We start from the raw sequence: 13,110 nt of genomic DNA on the forward strand, positions 1-13,110 counted from the left end.
CTATTCTGTTAAGGTGAAAGCAAAAGGATATATAGTTGATGCTTATACCAAAGGAATCACAGGATTATGGGATGATGGAGGTTGGTAGGGTGTCGTCTGGAGGTCATCCTGTTCAACCTGATTACACAGGGCCACCTAGAGACAATTGCCCAGGATCATGTCCAGGCATTTTTTTTTAGTATCTCCAAGGATGGAGATTCCCCAGCCTCTCAGGGCACTCTGCTCCACTGCTTGGTCACCCTCAAAGAAAAGTGTTTCATGAGGTTCAGAGGGAAACTCCTTGTCTCACTCAGTTTGTGCCCATTGCCTCTGATCCTATCACTGAGCACCACTGAAAAGAGCCTGGCTCCATTTTCTTTGCATCCTCCCTTGAGGCATTTACATACATTCATGAGATACAACCAAACCTTCTCTTCAGCAGGCTCAACAGTCACACTCGCTCAGCCTTTACTGATACATGAGGTACTCAAGTCCTTTACTCATCCTTGTGTGCTGCTTTGCTGGACTCTTGCACAGGGAAGCCCAGAATTGGACCCAGCATGCCAGATGTGACCAGTGCTGAGTAGAAGACAAGGATCACCTTCCTCGATCACCTTGTATCACCAAGGATCACTTTGGCCTGGAGCATGTACTGGAGCATGAGGTTATTCCTCCCCAGGTACAGGAAGTTGCATTTTTTTTTGTCGAACTTCATGAGATTCTCGTTTACCCATTTCTCCTCATCTTTAAAGGGCACACAAGCTTGCCACATAATACAAACATACCAAACCAAAGAAACTGCTGAACTGCAAACTGGCTTCTTGAACTGAAGGCCAGAGGTGCCCCTGCAAGCAAGTTTGGAATCAGTGGTGCTTTGCCTTTAGTCTCACTAGAAAATCAGAACAAGTGATAAACTGTCTCAAGATGGTGGTCTCTGCAGCTGTCAGTGATGTTGTGGACATCATCACTCTTAAAAGACCTTGGTTCTTCTACAGAAGCATTAATACGTGACTGTACAACTCAATATGCCACCTTCAGCAATTGAAACAAATAAAAGGGGGTGGGGTGTTAATATAAAGAAGAAAAATGGTGTTTTCAAATGCTAGTTCAGAAACTCACTGATCACTTAACGTTGACACCTTTTTTCCCAAATGTAAATGTGAACGAAGTACAATACTCTTATGCAGCAGCATGCTTCCCACTCCAAGAACACAGAAACAATAATTTTGGGCATTTCTTTTAGATTGCAGAATTAGGCCTTCCACCCCAAGGAAATAAAGTGGAGTGTATCTTCAAAGTACGGAATGAGGTACAGCTTCCATCTAGTTTCACCCCCGATACTTAAACCAAGATTTGTGGTAATTTTTGATATATCACTGATGATCACTGTGCCCCCCAATGTGTACTGTCATACCTATACCAACCTTGCTGCTCCCTTCTCTGGAGGATCCCCACACCCCCACTTCTTGGAAGAGTCTTTTGAGTGGCTGTAGTATGTCTCTTCCTGTTGCTGTGCACAGGCTGCCAACAGTGACATCTGCTGTTACAGTCAGTGGCTGGGGTTGCCATTCAAACCATTCCACTCAGACAGAAAATAGAGTCCAAGCCAAAACAGGAGTGCTTAGCCTGGGTTCTGGTCAGGAAGGGCTCTGAGTGAAGGGGCATACACTGCACATCCTGCTGTGGCCTCTGATAACCACTCTAGCGGTGAGAGCTGGAAGAAGACTGTGATTCCATAGAGTTCAAGAACGGTTTGGACAACAGTCTCAGACGCATAATGTGATTCTTGGGGTTGTCCTGTCCAGGGCCAGGAGCTGGAGTCAATGATCCTTGTGAGTCCCTTCCAGCTCAGCTTATTCTATGACTCTAAGAAGCAGCAACTGGAGATTGAGGGCTGTTGACCCCTTCCAATTGGTGTGCCTTCTACACTATTTTCAGGGAACGACCTGTTCTCAAGCTACATGTAACATCACTAATCACAGGTGCCAAGATGCTGTTAAGAGAAAACAGTGATCTGTCTAATTAAAACCATTTCTTAAATTTTAGATGGTTTTCATAGATCATGGGCAGGATAACACAAGCTTTTGTTTTATTTTTGGAAGAGGAGACAAAGAAATACCCTGAGGCAAGGAAGAAAAAGATGAGTTGTTTATGAAAAGAGATTTTTTTGAATGAAGTAAATCCTTAAAAGAAATCATGTTTCAGAAAACAAAAAATCACAAAAACAACATTATAAAAATCTCAAAAGTGCATATATGCACATTTTGTATCCATAATACCACATGAAAGAGTAATGCTTTTATGTATTTATCTTTAAGAGCTCTTTTTTAATGTATCAACATAAATGAAGAAAAACTGAAAATAGATAAAACTTTTCCACTGTAGTGAACTTGCAGTGCTGCTCCTGCCCATTATCCTGTATGGCAAGAAAGAAAAAGTAGTGGTACCCTGCCTTTTAATGCAGCAGAGTTTAACCTCTATTCACAGTATTCCACATCTGTGGAATATACTTCTCCAGCAGTCTCATTTTAATAATATATTCTAATCCATTAAATTCACTCTGGTGAGGTTGCTGTGAACCATGACATTTCCAAATCCAAGTAAAATCAAAAAAAAAACCAGACTACAGAGATAAAATTATTTTCATATGTTTAAATACACAAAAATATCATGACAGAATAATTATGTCATATATTTTGTCATGTCATATTTTTTAAAACCATGTCAAATACTGAACTGAAGGACCTGCAGAAAACTAAGAAATAGCAAAAGAAAATAAAACCAAAGCCAAGCTATGATGGATGAAAGACAAAGTGTAATGAGCATGTCAAAACTTTGTTTTCTCTGCTGCTGTACCTGTCAGATGATACTTCTGCAGCACCAAGAGAAGTCCCGTTAGTCCAATCATTTCAACTCTTAACCTGATCCCATATTCCAAATGGCATCCAGCCTGGATACACGGCAAACAATGTCAATTCCAGGGTATGACGGGGCTTCTTCACTTCTGCAAAGCCTTCCTTTTCCTGACCAACACTGGGCTATAATCTACATGGACTGATGCACATTATTTCTGAAATGTGACATTATCTCAATGTGTAGTTAGGCTTATTCATATTTTTGATGTGTATCTGTATAAGCAAATTGTTCTGGGACAAGTCGCAGGAGCAGGCTTTCTTGAAAGCAAACATGTAGCCAGTAGGAAGAAAACTACATTGCTAAACTAATCAAGGATAACGGAATACCAAACCTATTAAAATGCCCTAGGGTATATCACCGTGTCCCGCAGCCATAGGGAGGAGGAGAGAAGATCCAGCAGGCAGGAATTGTGCAGCAAGATGGATTGATTTAATTATTTTACAAACTCTTTTATAGACTTTTTTCTTCATAATCCAATTGGACAAAGGTCAGCCACCCCTTGGGGGTGATTGGCTAAAATCCTAAAACATCCATTGTCAAAATATTTTTCTACTATACTATAAACAAGACTTTTAAAGGTTGCAGGCATTTCATTGTTTACATAACTCTGCTACCTCTTCTGTGAGAGAGAAAAGTCTCTCACGGTCTTAGAAAATAGCAAGAAAATCCTTGCTAGAAGCATTTTTGTATCCACACAAACCAAATAGGAAGGTTGCCTTCAAATGATTCCAGGAAACCCAAAGAGCTGAATGTTAGTAAATGCTGAATTTTTAATTGAAGCAAGACAAGCAGGGGATTTTTGCATCCTCTTCAGATACTAAATTTTAATTTAGGTATACCAGAATTAAGCATAGCTATAGCATTGCCATCTCAGAATTCTTCACTCTTGTATTTTATCAAATGTATTTAAATTTCATCCTGAAAAAGCGGAAATGAATATTTCTATTTTGCAAGTGTACATAATATGATCAAATAACTTCTTAATCTCTTCTTTGGTAAGTTTTCCCTGCAAATCCGACTTCCCAGACACTTAATAATTTTCATTTCTGTCTTCTGTCTCCAATCCAGTCAAAGGAGCTCTTTTCTCTTTGAAATGTCAGAAATAGAGCTAACTCCCTATCACTAGTCACACTAATGCCAGGTATAGAGATAGGAAGCATCTGTCTACCTCTGCTACAGTTCCATTTTATTTTGCCGTAGACTGGATTAACTCCTTCTGTTACAGCACCTCATTGGGAAGAACCTGTGTCAGAGAATTGCTGCTGTGACTGAAGCTCCTCTTCTGAGACAGATTCCTAGGACTAAGGGTCTCCTCTACTGATAACCTGCATACTTCTTCCTAGATAACACAATCTTTTTTTTCCTATTGAATCCCTATTGTTTACTTTTGGCATCATATTCCAAAGCTCAGCCCATTCCAGTGCCATCTCCTGCTTTTTCACAATTTATTGTCAGAACAGGAAACATTTTATTAGCATAAATTTTTAATATTTAATGTGCCTTTTGCCACTTACAAGACAGAAGTATTTCTTGACCACATCTGCCTTTTTTTTTCTACATTATGTCTAATTCTGTTGTTGCTATCCATGAATGGAACAATACCTCATGTGATACCAGAATGTGAAAAACTAAACTAACACAAAGTCAAAATACAGGACTAAAAATAGACATGTATTTTTGAGCTCTGATGCCATCAGAATTATTTTGAGGAAGCTGACATACATTTTAAGGTTTTCCAAGCAAGGATTTGTATATACCTTTATTTTACTTGACTCCATTTTGATTTATATAATGTATTGTTAAAAATAATTTTTAAAAAGGATTCTTATTCTCTTTTCACAATTTTTAGTATAATCTTAATACCATCCATTAATCTTAAAATCCATAAACTTTCTCCAGAAAGGCCCCACAATTTTCTGTGATTTTTTAAAAATAAGGGCTAATAGTTATAATGATAAGAACAAAAATATCATTAAGACCTTACTTCAGCCCTACTGGTCTTGCTTTATGTCATTGACACTTTATTTCACAATGTGTAATTTTTGACTAACCACAAAATAATTTGGACTGTTTATTAGTCAGTCCAGAATCATTTTGTAAAGATATAATAATTTTTGGTTTATAAAGTAAATTTGCAACCCAAGAAAACACACTCAAAAACCCCTGGGCTTAGAGAAATTCAGTAATCTTGAGTTTCTTTTGCTGAGGGCCCCTTTAACATTTTGACAAATCTCCTGGACACTTTTCATTTCCCATCTATTCCTAGATGGCCCTTTCTGTCCCCAGCCCTGAACCCTGCTTCCTTTCCAGAAAATCTCAGTCATCTTTCCTTCAGGGACAGCTTGACACATCGATGCGGGATAAAGGTTTAGCATTCCTGCTCTGACTCCCCATCTGCCTGGAAGAGCTATAGTAAGAGCACAGAAATGGACATAACCCTTTACTGTAGCATATAATTTTCTGGACATTTTTCTGGCATATGAAGCTGTGATTTATGGCTCAAATTAATGAACACACTACCACCTTCCCCAGGGGTGTTTGGGTGTTTTGGAGCCACCGGTCTGTGGCATTGGAAAGCAGCAGACCCTTGGTTTCTGTAGGAGCAACACCTGGACCTCTCCTTCCTGCTGAGAGCACTGGAACAGCAGGAGGTTTTTTGTCTCCTGGACTGTAGAAACGGGCCCCAGCAGCCAGGCTGCACTGCTTCACTGAAAGGGCCTGGCTGACTGCATCCTTATCCTCCCACAATCAGCAGAACTTTAGGTATGGAGGATTCTGTCATGCTTCTCCTCTCTCAGCAAAGCAGACTGATAGGACTTTTCTTATGGCTCAAGGTTTCTGATTTTCTACAGCCACAGGCAGACATTACAACAGGGATTAAGCATGTTGTGATCTACTTTCAGATTTCTTTTCAAACCACTAGCCCAGTGTCTCGGTTTTGAAAGACAGGTGTCTGCTAAGGAAGGCAGAGGCCCCCCTTGAAGTGGCAGATATAACCCCTTTTCCCTCCAAGTTATTATATTTTGAAATCAAGGGCCTTTAGGCAAAGATGTGGGAAATAGGAATAACAGTTCTTTACTCTATATATATATGTATATAACCAGTCAAACAAAACAACAACAACTATGGCAGTAACAGCAAACACAAACCCAGTCCCAGCCTTCTCGGCTGTCAGGCCCTTTCCCCTCGGGTGCAGTTCCGCTCGCAGCCGGCAGGGGCGCTGGCGGCTCCCGGTGAGCAGGGCAGGTGCGATGGTTCCCCCGCGGCTGCAGGGGGCGCTCCGGAGCGAGCTCGGGAAACCCGCGGCTCTGGTGCCCTGGGATCCCGGGAAGGGATGGAACAAAGGCTTCACAAACCGCTGGGCAGCCGATCCCGGACTCTCAGGAACAGCAGGCTGGAATGGCAGGGACGAACGCAAATCCCGGGTGGCAGGCGAGATGTATCCAGATGGGAAAAAACCACGGAGGCCCAGGCAGGCAGGGCAAGCAGGGCTACAGCGTAGCGAAAGCTCGAAGCAGCAGCGGAGCAGGGCAGCCACAGCCCGGTCTCCAGCAGGGCAGGGAAAGCGGCTTTTGGGGTCCCGGCGTTGTTTCCAGCAGGAAGAAAGAACGGCCAAAAAGAAAGCAGCAGCAGCTCCTTTCTCTGCAGCTTCTCTCTCCGGACGCTCAGAGCGAACTGTCCCCACACCCAGGTGTAGACAAAAGAGTAGCCAGGCCCGCCCCACTCCCCTTTTTGTCTTTCTTAAGTACAGCTATTTGTCCCCTAGCAACATGCATATGGGAGAAAATTCCTTTAACAGGAAAACCTAAGACTAAACTAAAACCCCAACATTATCCACCCCGAATTTTTTCCCATACTAACATGTTACAACCATATAAATCTATGCATTACCCAAATTATATACAAATATACATGCTGATATTGATACAAGTACAGAGCCATGGGTAGTTCACCCTAAAACAAGGTCCTCTTGAGGTAAGCATCGGGTCTCTCCATCCTTTTGCATCACCCACCAGGTGCAACCTGGTCCCTGAGCAAAAACAACCCCACGGATGGGTTTGTCTTTGCTCAAGGCAGACTTTACCCAAACAGTTTTTCCAAGCATACCTCTCATGTGCACCACTGGAACCTTATCTCCATCTGTTGTTTGTAGGGGTTCGGATTGGGCAGGGCCTGCTCGGCTGGTGGAACCTCGAGTGTTAACTAACCAGGTGGCTCTTGCTAAATGCATCTCCCAGTTTTTGAAAGTCCCCCCACCCAGTGCCTTCAAGGTGGTTTTAAGCAGTCCATTACACCGCTCAACCTTCCCAGCTGCTGGTGCATGGTAAGGGATGTGGTACACCCACTCAATGCCATGTTCTCTAGCCCAGGTGTTTATAAGGCTGTTCTTGAAATGAGTCCCATTGTCAGACTCGATTCTCTCAGGGGTGCCATGCCTCCAAAGGACTTGCTTTTCCAGGCCCAGGATGGTGTTCCGGGCAGTAGCATGAGGCACAGGGTAGGTCTCCAGCCACCCAGTGGTGGCTTCTACCATTGTGAGCACATAGCGCTTGCCTTGGCGGGTTTGAGGCAGTGTGATGTAATCAATCTGCCAGGCCTCCCCATACTTGTATTTGGACCATCGCCCACCGTACCACAGAGGCTTCACCCGCTTGGCCTGCTTGATCGCAGCGCATGTCTCACAATCATGGATAACCTGGGAGATACTGTCCATGGTTAGATCCACCCCTCGGTCTCGTGCCCACTTATAGGTGGCATCTCTGCCCTGATGGCCTGAGGCATCATGGGCCCATCGAGCTAGGAACAGTTCTCCTTTATGTTGCCAATCCAAGTCTATCTGGGACACCTCTATTTTCGCAGCCTGATCTACCTGTTTGTTGTTACGATGTTCTTCATTAGCCCGGCTCTTGGGGATGTGAGCATCTACATGACGGACCTTCACGGATAGCTTCTCTACCCGAGTGGCAATGTCTTTCCACTCTTCAGCAGCCCAGATTGGTTTTCCTCTGCGCTGCCAGTTTGCCTTATTCCACCTTTCCAGCCAACCCCACAGAGCATTGGCTACCATCCATGAATCGGTGTAGAGGTAGAGCTTTGGCCACTTCTCTCTTTCAGCTATGTCCAGAGCTAATTGGACAGCTTTGAGCTCAGCAAATTGGCTCGATCCACCTTCTCCTTCAGTGGCCTGTGCAACTTGTCGTGTGGGGCTCCATACAGCGGCTTTCCATTTCCGGCTAGCGCCTACAATTCGGCAGGAACCATCAGTGAAGAGGGCGTATTGTCTTTCACTCTCTGGTAGCTCGTTATATGGTGGGGCTTCTTCGGCACGTGTCACCTGCTCCTCTTCTTCTTCAGAAGATAACCCAAAAGTCTCACCTTCTGGCCAGTTTGTAATTATTTCCAAGATCCCAGGGCGACTTGGGTTTCCAATTCGGGCACGCTGCGTGATGAGGGCAATCCATTTGCTCCAAGTAGCGTCGGTGGCGTGATGCGTGGAGGGAACCTTTCCTTTGAACATCCACCCCAGCACCGGTAGTCGGGGTGCCAGGAGGAGTTGTGCCTCTGTGCCGATTACTTCTGAGGCAGCCTGGACTCCTTCATAAGCTGCCAGGATTTCCTTCTCTGTGGGAGTGTAGTTGGCTTCAGACCCTCTGTAGCTTCGGCTCCAGAATCCCAGTGGTCGGCCCCGAGTCTCACCAGGCACCTTCTGCCAGAGGCTCCAGGACAGACCATTGTTCCCGGCTGCAGAGTAGAGCACGTTCTTCACCTCTGGTCCTGTCCTGACTGGGCCAAGGGCTACGGCGTGAGCAATTTCCTGTTTGATCTGGGCGAAGGCTTGCTGCTGTTCAGGGCCCCAGTGGAAATCATTCTTCTTGCGGGTAACCAGGTAGAGAGGACTCACGATCTGGCTGTACTCGGGAATGTGCATCCTCCAGAAACCTATAGCACCTAGGAAAGCTTGTGTTTCCTTCTTGTTGGTCGGTGGAGACATTGCTGTGATCTTATTGATGACCTCAGTGGGAATCTGACGTCGTCCATCTTGCCACTTTACTCCCAGGAACTGGATCTCTCGGGCAGGTCCCTTGACCTTGCTCTTCTTGATGGCAAAACCAGCTTGCAGGAGAATTTGAATTATTCTCTCTCCTTTCTCAAACACTTCGGTTGCAGTGTTCCCCCACACAATGATGTCATCAATGTACTGCAGATGTTCTGGAGCCTCACTCTTTTCTAGTGCAGTCTGGATCAGTCCATGACAGATGGTGGGACTGTGCTTCCACCCCTGGGGCAGTCGGTTCCAGGTGTACTGCACGCCCCTCCAGGTGAAGGCAAACTGAGGCCTGCACTCTGCTGCCAGAGGAATGGAGAAGAATGCATTGGCAATGTCAATAGTGGCGTACCACTTTGCTGCTTTGGACTCCAGCTCGTACTGGAGCTCCAACATGTCTGGCACGGCAGCGCTCAACGGTGGAGTCACTTCATTCAGGGCACGATAGTCCACAGTCAATCTCCATTCCCCGTCAGACTTGCGCACAGGCCAGATGGGGCTGTTGAAGGGTGAGTGGGTCTTGCTGACCACCCCTTGACTCTCCAGCTCGCGGATCATCTTGTGGATGGGGATCACAGCATCTCGATTTGTCCGATACTGCCGGCGGTGCACTGTCGAGGTGGCAATTGGCACTCGTTGCTCTTCCACTTTCAGGAGCCCAACTGCAGAAGGATTCTCAGATAGTCCAGGCAGGGTGTTCAATTGCCTAATGCCCTCTGCCTCCACAGCAGCAATCCCAAATGCCCACCTGAGTCCTTTTGGGTCTTTGTAGTAGCCATTCCGGAGGAAGTCTATGCCCAGAATACACGGGGCCTCTGGGCCGGTCACAATCGGATGCTTTTGCCACTCCTTCCCAGTCAGGCTCACCTCAGCTTCCAAAAGGGTCAACTGCTGTGATCCCCCGGTCACCCCAGCGATGGATACAGGTTCTGCCCCCACATGTCCCGATGGCATTAAAGTACACTGTGCCCCAGTATCAACCAATGCATCATATTTTTGTGGCTCTGATGTGCCAGGCCATCGGATCCACACCGTCCAGAAAACTCGGTTCTCCCGTGCCTCTTCCTGGCTAGAGGCAGGGCCCCTCTAGCCCTGGTTATCATTCTTTCCCTGGGCGTACATGCTCGAGGTACCTTCAAGGGGATCCGACATATCATCCTCCCTTCTGTAATACCTGGCAGCTCGGTCACGGGAGGCTGAGGCTACCTTCACCTTAGCGGAACCCCCTCGGTTAGTGCCTCCCTCCTTGAGTTCACGCACCCGCGCTGCCAGGGCAGAGGTGGGTTTCCCATCCCACCTTCTCATGTCTTCCCCATGCTCACACAGGAAAAACCACAGCTCAGCTCGTGGGGTGTACCCTCTCTCTCTAGCAGGGGGACGACGGGCTCTGACTTGGGGGCCTGTGACTCGCACTGGTGCCACACTGACCCTCCTCATCTCCTCCCTCATCTCCTCCCTCATCTCCTCCCTCATTTCCTTCCTCATCTCCTTCATGTCCTCTTTGAGGTCCTGGACCACAGCAGAGACATGAGCTTTCAGCGGGCCATTGATCATGCTGTCATAATGCCTGAGCCTGTTGGCAACAGAGCCCACTGTTTCTCGGGTATTGTCAGCATCAATCGTTGCAATGAAGGTGGTGTATTGCGATGGCCCTAGCCTTGCCAGGTTCCACATCATCTGTCCTGTGCACCTGACCTTATCGGGGTCATTATCATGCTGTCCATCCTTCCCAAAGAGTACCTCTAATATTGCCACCTCTCTTAGCTGTTGGATCCCTTGCTCGAGTGTCTTCCACTGCATTCTATGATGATACTCCTGCATTCTTTCTTTGTGAATGAACCTTTCTCTCACACTCATTAAGAGCCGCTCCCAGAGAGAGAGAGGCCCTGGCTCCCTCACAAATATCTGGTCCACACCTGGGTCCTGGGTCAACGATCCCAGATACCTTGCCTCACCACTATCCAGTTGCACACTTGTGCCCATAAGGTCCCAAACCCGAAGCAGCCAGGTGGTATAAGGCTCACGCCCCCTTCGCACAATGTCGTTTCGCATAGCACGGAGACTGTCGTGCGACAGGGACTCAGTGATGACTTCTGGCTCTGGCTCTCCTGCTGGTTGTGAGGGCCCTGGTTGCCCATCATCATTAACTGGTCGTACTGATTTGGTCTTATACTTCCTCCTTTGCACAGGGGCGACTGCTGCTGGCTGTGGTTGTCCTTGTGGTTCAGCTGAAGCCTGGACGGTTGTAACATCCGTGGGTTCCACTGCTGCACCATCGGACTCACCCTCTTTGGGGCAGGGAGAGGGTTTTTCACTAGCTGAGGAGGTGTATTCCCTTAGCAATTGGCATATCTCCTGGCGCACCTGGCCCATCTCCTGGCACATCTCCTTGCGCACCTGGCCCATCTCCTGGCATATCTCCTGGCGCACCTGACCCATCTCCTGGCATATCCCCTGGCGCACCTGACCCATCTCTTGGCACATCTCCTGCATCCCTTTTGCCAGTACCCCCACCCAGTTTGGGTAGTCCATTTCTGAGGTGGACTGTTGGGCAGTATCAGTCTGTGGGGCGGGATCTCTAGTGTCTGGGGCTGTGGCAGGCTCTGGCTCTGGGGTAGGATCTCTAGTGTCTGGGGCCGTGTCAGGCTCTGGGGCAGGATCAGGCTCTGGGGTAGGAACTCTACTCTCTGGGGCCATGTCAGGTTCTGGGGCAGGATCTCTAGTCTCTGGGGCTGGTGTCCGGGTAGATATCCAAGCCAATCTCAACTTATCCTTGAATGCTAAATAGAGTAGGCCTATCAGCAGCAGATGGTTAGTATTCAGAGGGAATTTAAACCCTTCGAAAATTGATGGGGTGGGCCCAAAGAACTGGTTGAGGGGTTGGGAGAAAACTTCCCCTGGTGTCATTTCCTCACAGAAGGTACCATTGTTAACATAACCCCAAAAACATGTGCTCAGTGTGTGATAGCTGTTTATCCATGTGCCCACATTCCGGAGGAAGTTAAAAACCCATGAATTCCTCACCTTCTCGACCCATAACGCAAGCTGGATAACAGCAATGGTAGCCTTAGTCAGAGGACCCATACTCAAGTAAGGAGCTGCAAAGGGGAAGAATATAGCCACGGCTACATGCCACCCAAACCAGGGTAAACTAGACCACATAGTGCTGCCTAACAAGGTTCCAATATCCAGCACACAAAATAAAGTTATCGAGGAACTGTTATTCCTTTTTCACCTCTATCTCTTAATGCCCTCAGGCCCCACGTTGGGCGCCAAGATCTGTCTCGGTTTTGAAAGACAGGTGTCTGCTAAGGAAGGCAGAGGCCCCCCTTGAAGTGGCAGATATAACCCCTTTTCCCTCCAAGTTATTATATTTTGAAATCAAGGGCCTTTAGGCAAAGATGTGGGAAATAGGAATAACAGTTCTTTACTCTATATATATATGTATATAACCAGTCAAACAAAACAACAACAACTATGGCAGTAACAGCAAACACAAACCCAGTCCCAGCCTTCTCGGCTGTCAGGCCCTTTCCCCTCGGGTGCAGTTCCGCTCGCAGCCGGCAGGGGCGCTGGCGGCTCCCGGTGAGCAGGGCAGGTGCGATGGTTCCCCCGCGGCTGCAGGGGGCGCTCCGGAGCGAGCTCGGGAAACCCGCGGCTCTGGTGCCCTGGGATCCCGGGAAGGGATGGAACAAAGGCTTCACAAACCGCTGGGCAGCCGATCCCGGACTCTCAGGAACAGCAGGCTGGAATGGCAGGGACGAACGCAAATCCCGGGTGGCAGGCGAGATGTATCCAGATGGGAAAAAACCACGGAGGCCCAGGCAGGCAGGGCAAGCAGGGCTACAGCGTAGCGAAAGCTCGAAGCAGCAGCGGAGCAGGGCAGCCACAGCCCGGTCTCCAGCAGGGCAGGGAAAGCGGCTTTTGGGGTCCCGGCGTTGTTTCCAGCAGGAAGAAAGAACGGCCAAAAAGAAAGCAGCAGCAGCTCCTTTCTCTGCAGCTTCTCTCTCCGGACGCTCAGAGCGAACTGTCCCCACACCCAGGTGTAGACAAAAGAGTAGCCAGGCCCGCCCCACTCCCCTTTTTGTCTTTCTTAAGTACAGCTATTTGTCCCCTAGCAACATGCATATGGGAGAAAATTCCTTTAACAGGAAAACCTAAGACTAAAC

General features: G+C 47.4%; 1 protein-coding gene across 4 annotated transcripts in view; it reads left to right on the forward strand.

The window, feature by feature from the left end:
- The window catches only part of DCTD (dCMP deaminase), a 65,707-nt gene that overhangs the window by 6,713 nt on the left and 45,884 nt on the right, over positions 1–13,110 (forward strand). Inside the window, exon 1 of one of the 4 annotated variants that reach the window (XM_048304756.1) lies at positions 551–658. The exons of the other annotated variants lie outside the window; for them this stretch is intronic. Within the exon in view, the coding sequence (XP_048160713.1) occupies positions 627–658 (32 nt within the window). The 5' untranslated portion in view covers positions 551–626. Of the gene's footprint in view, positions 1–550; positions 659–13,110 lie in introns of those variants that run through there. 4 annotated transcript variants of the gene reach the window in all.

Source organism: Corvus hawaiiensis, chromosome 5, assembly GCF_020740725.1.
Source record: "Corvus hawaiiensis isolate bCorHaw1 chromosome 5, bCorHaw1.pri.cur, whole genome shotgun sequence".
Lineage (NCBI taxonomy): Eukaryota > Metazoa > Chordata > Aves > Passeriformes > Corvidae > Corvus > Corvus hawaiiensis.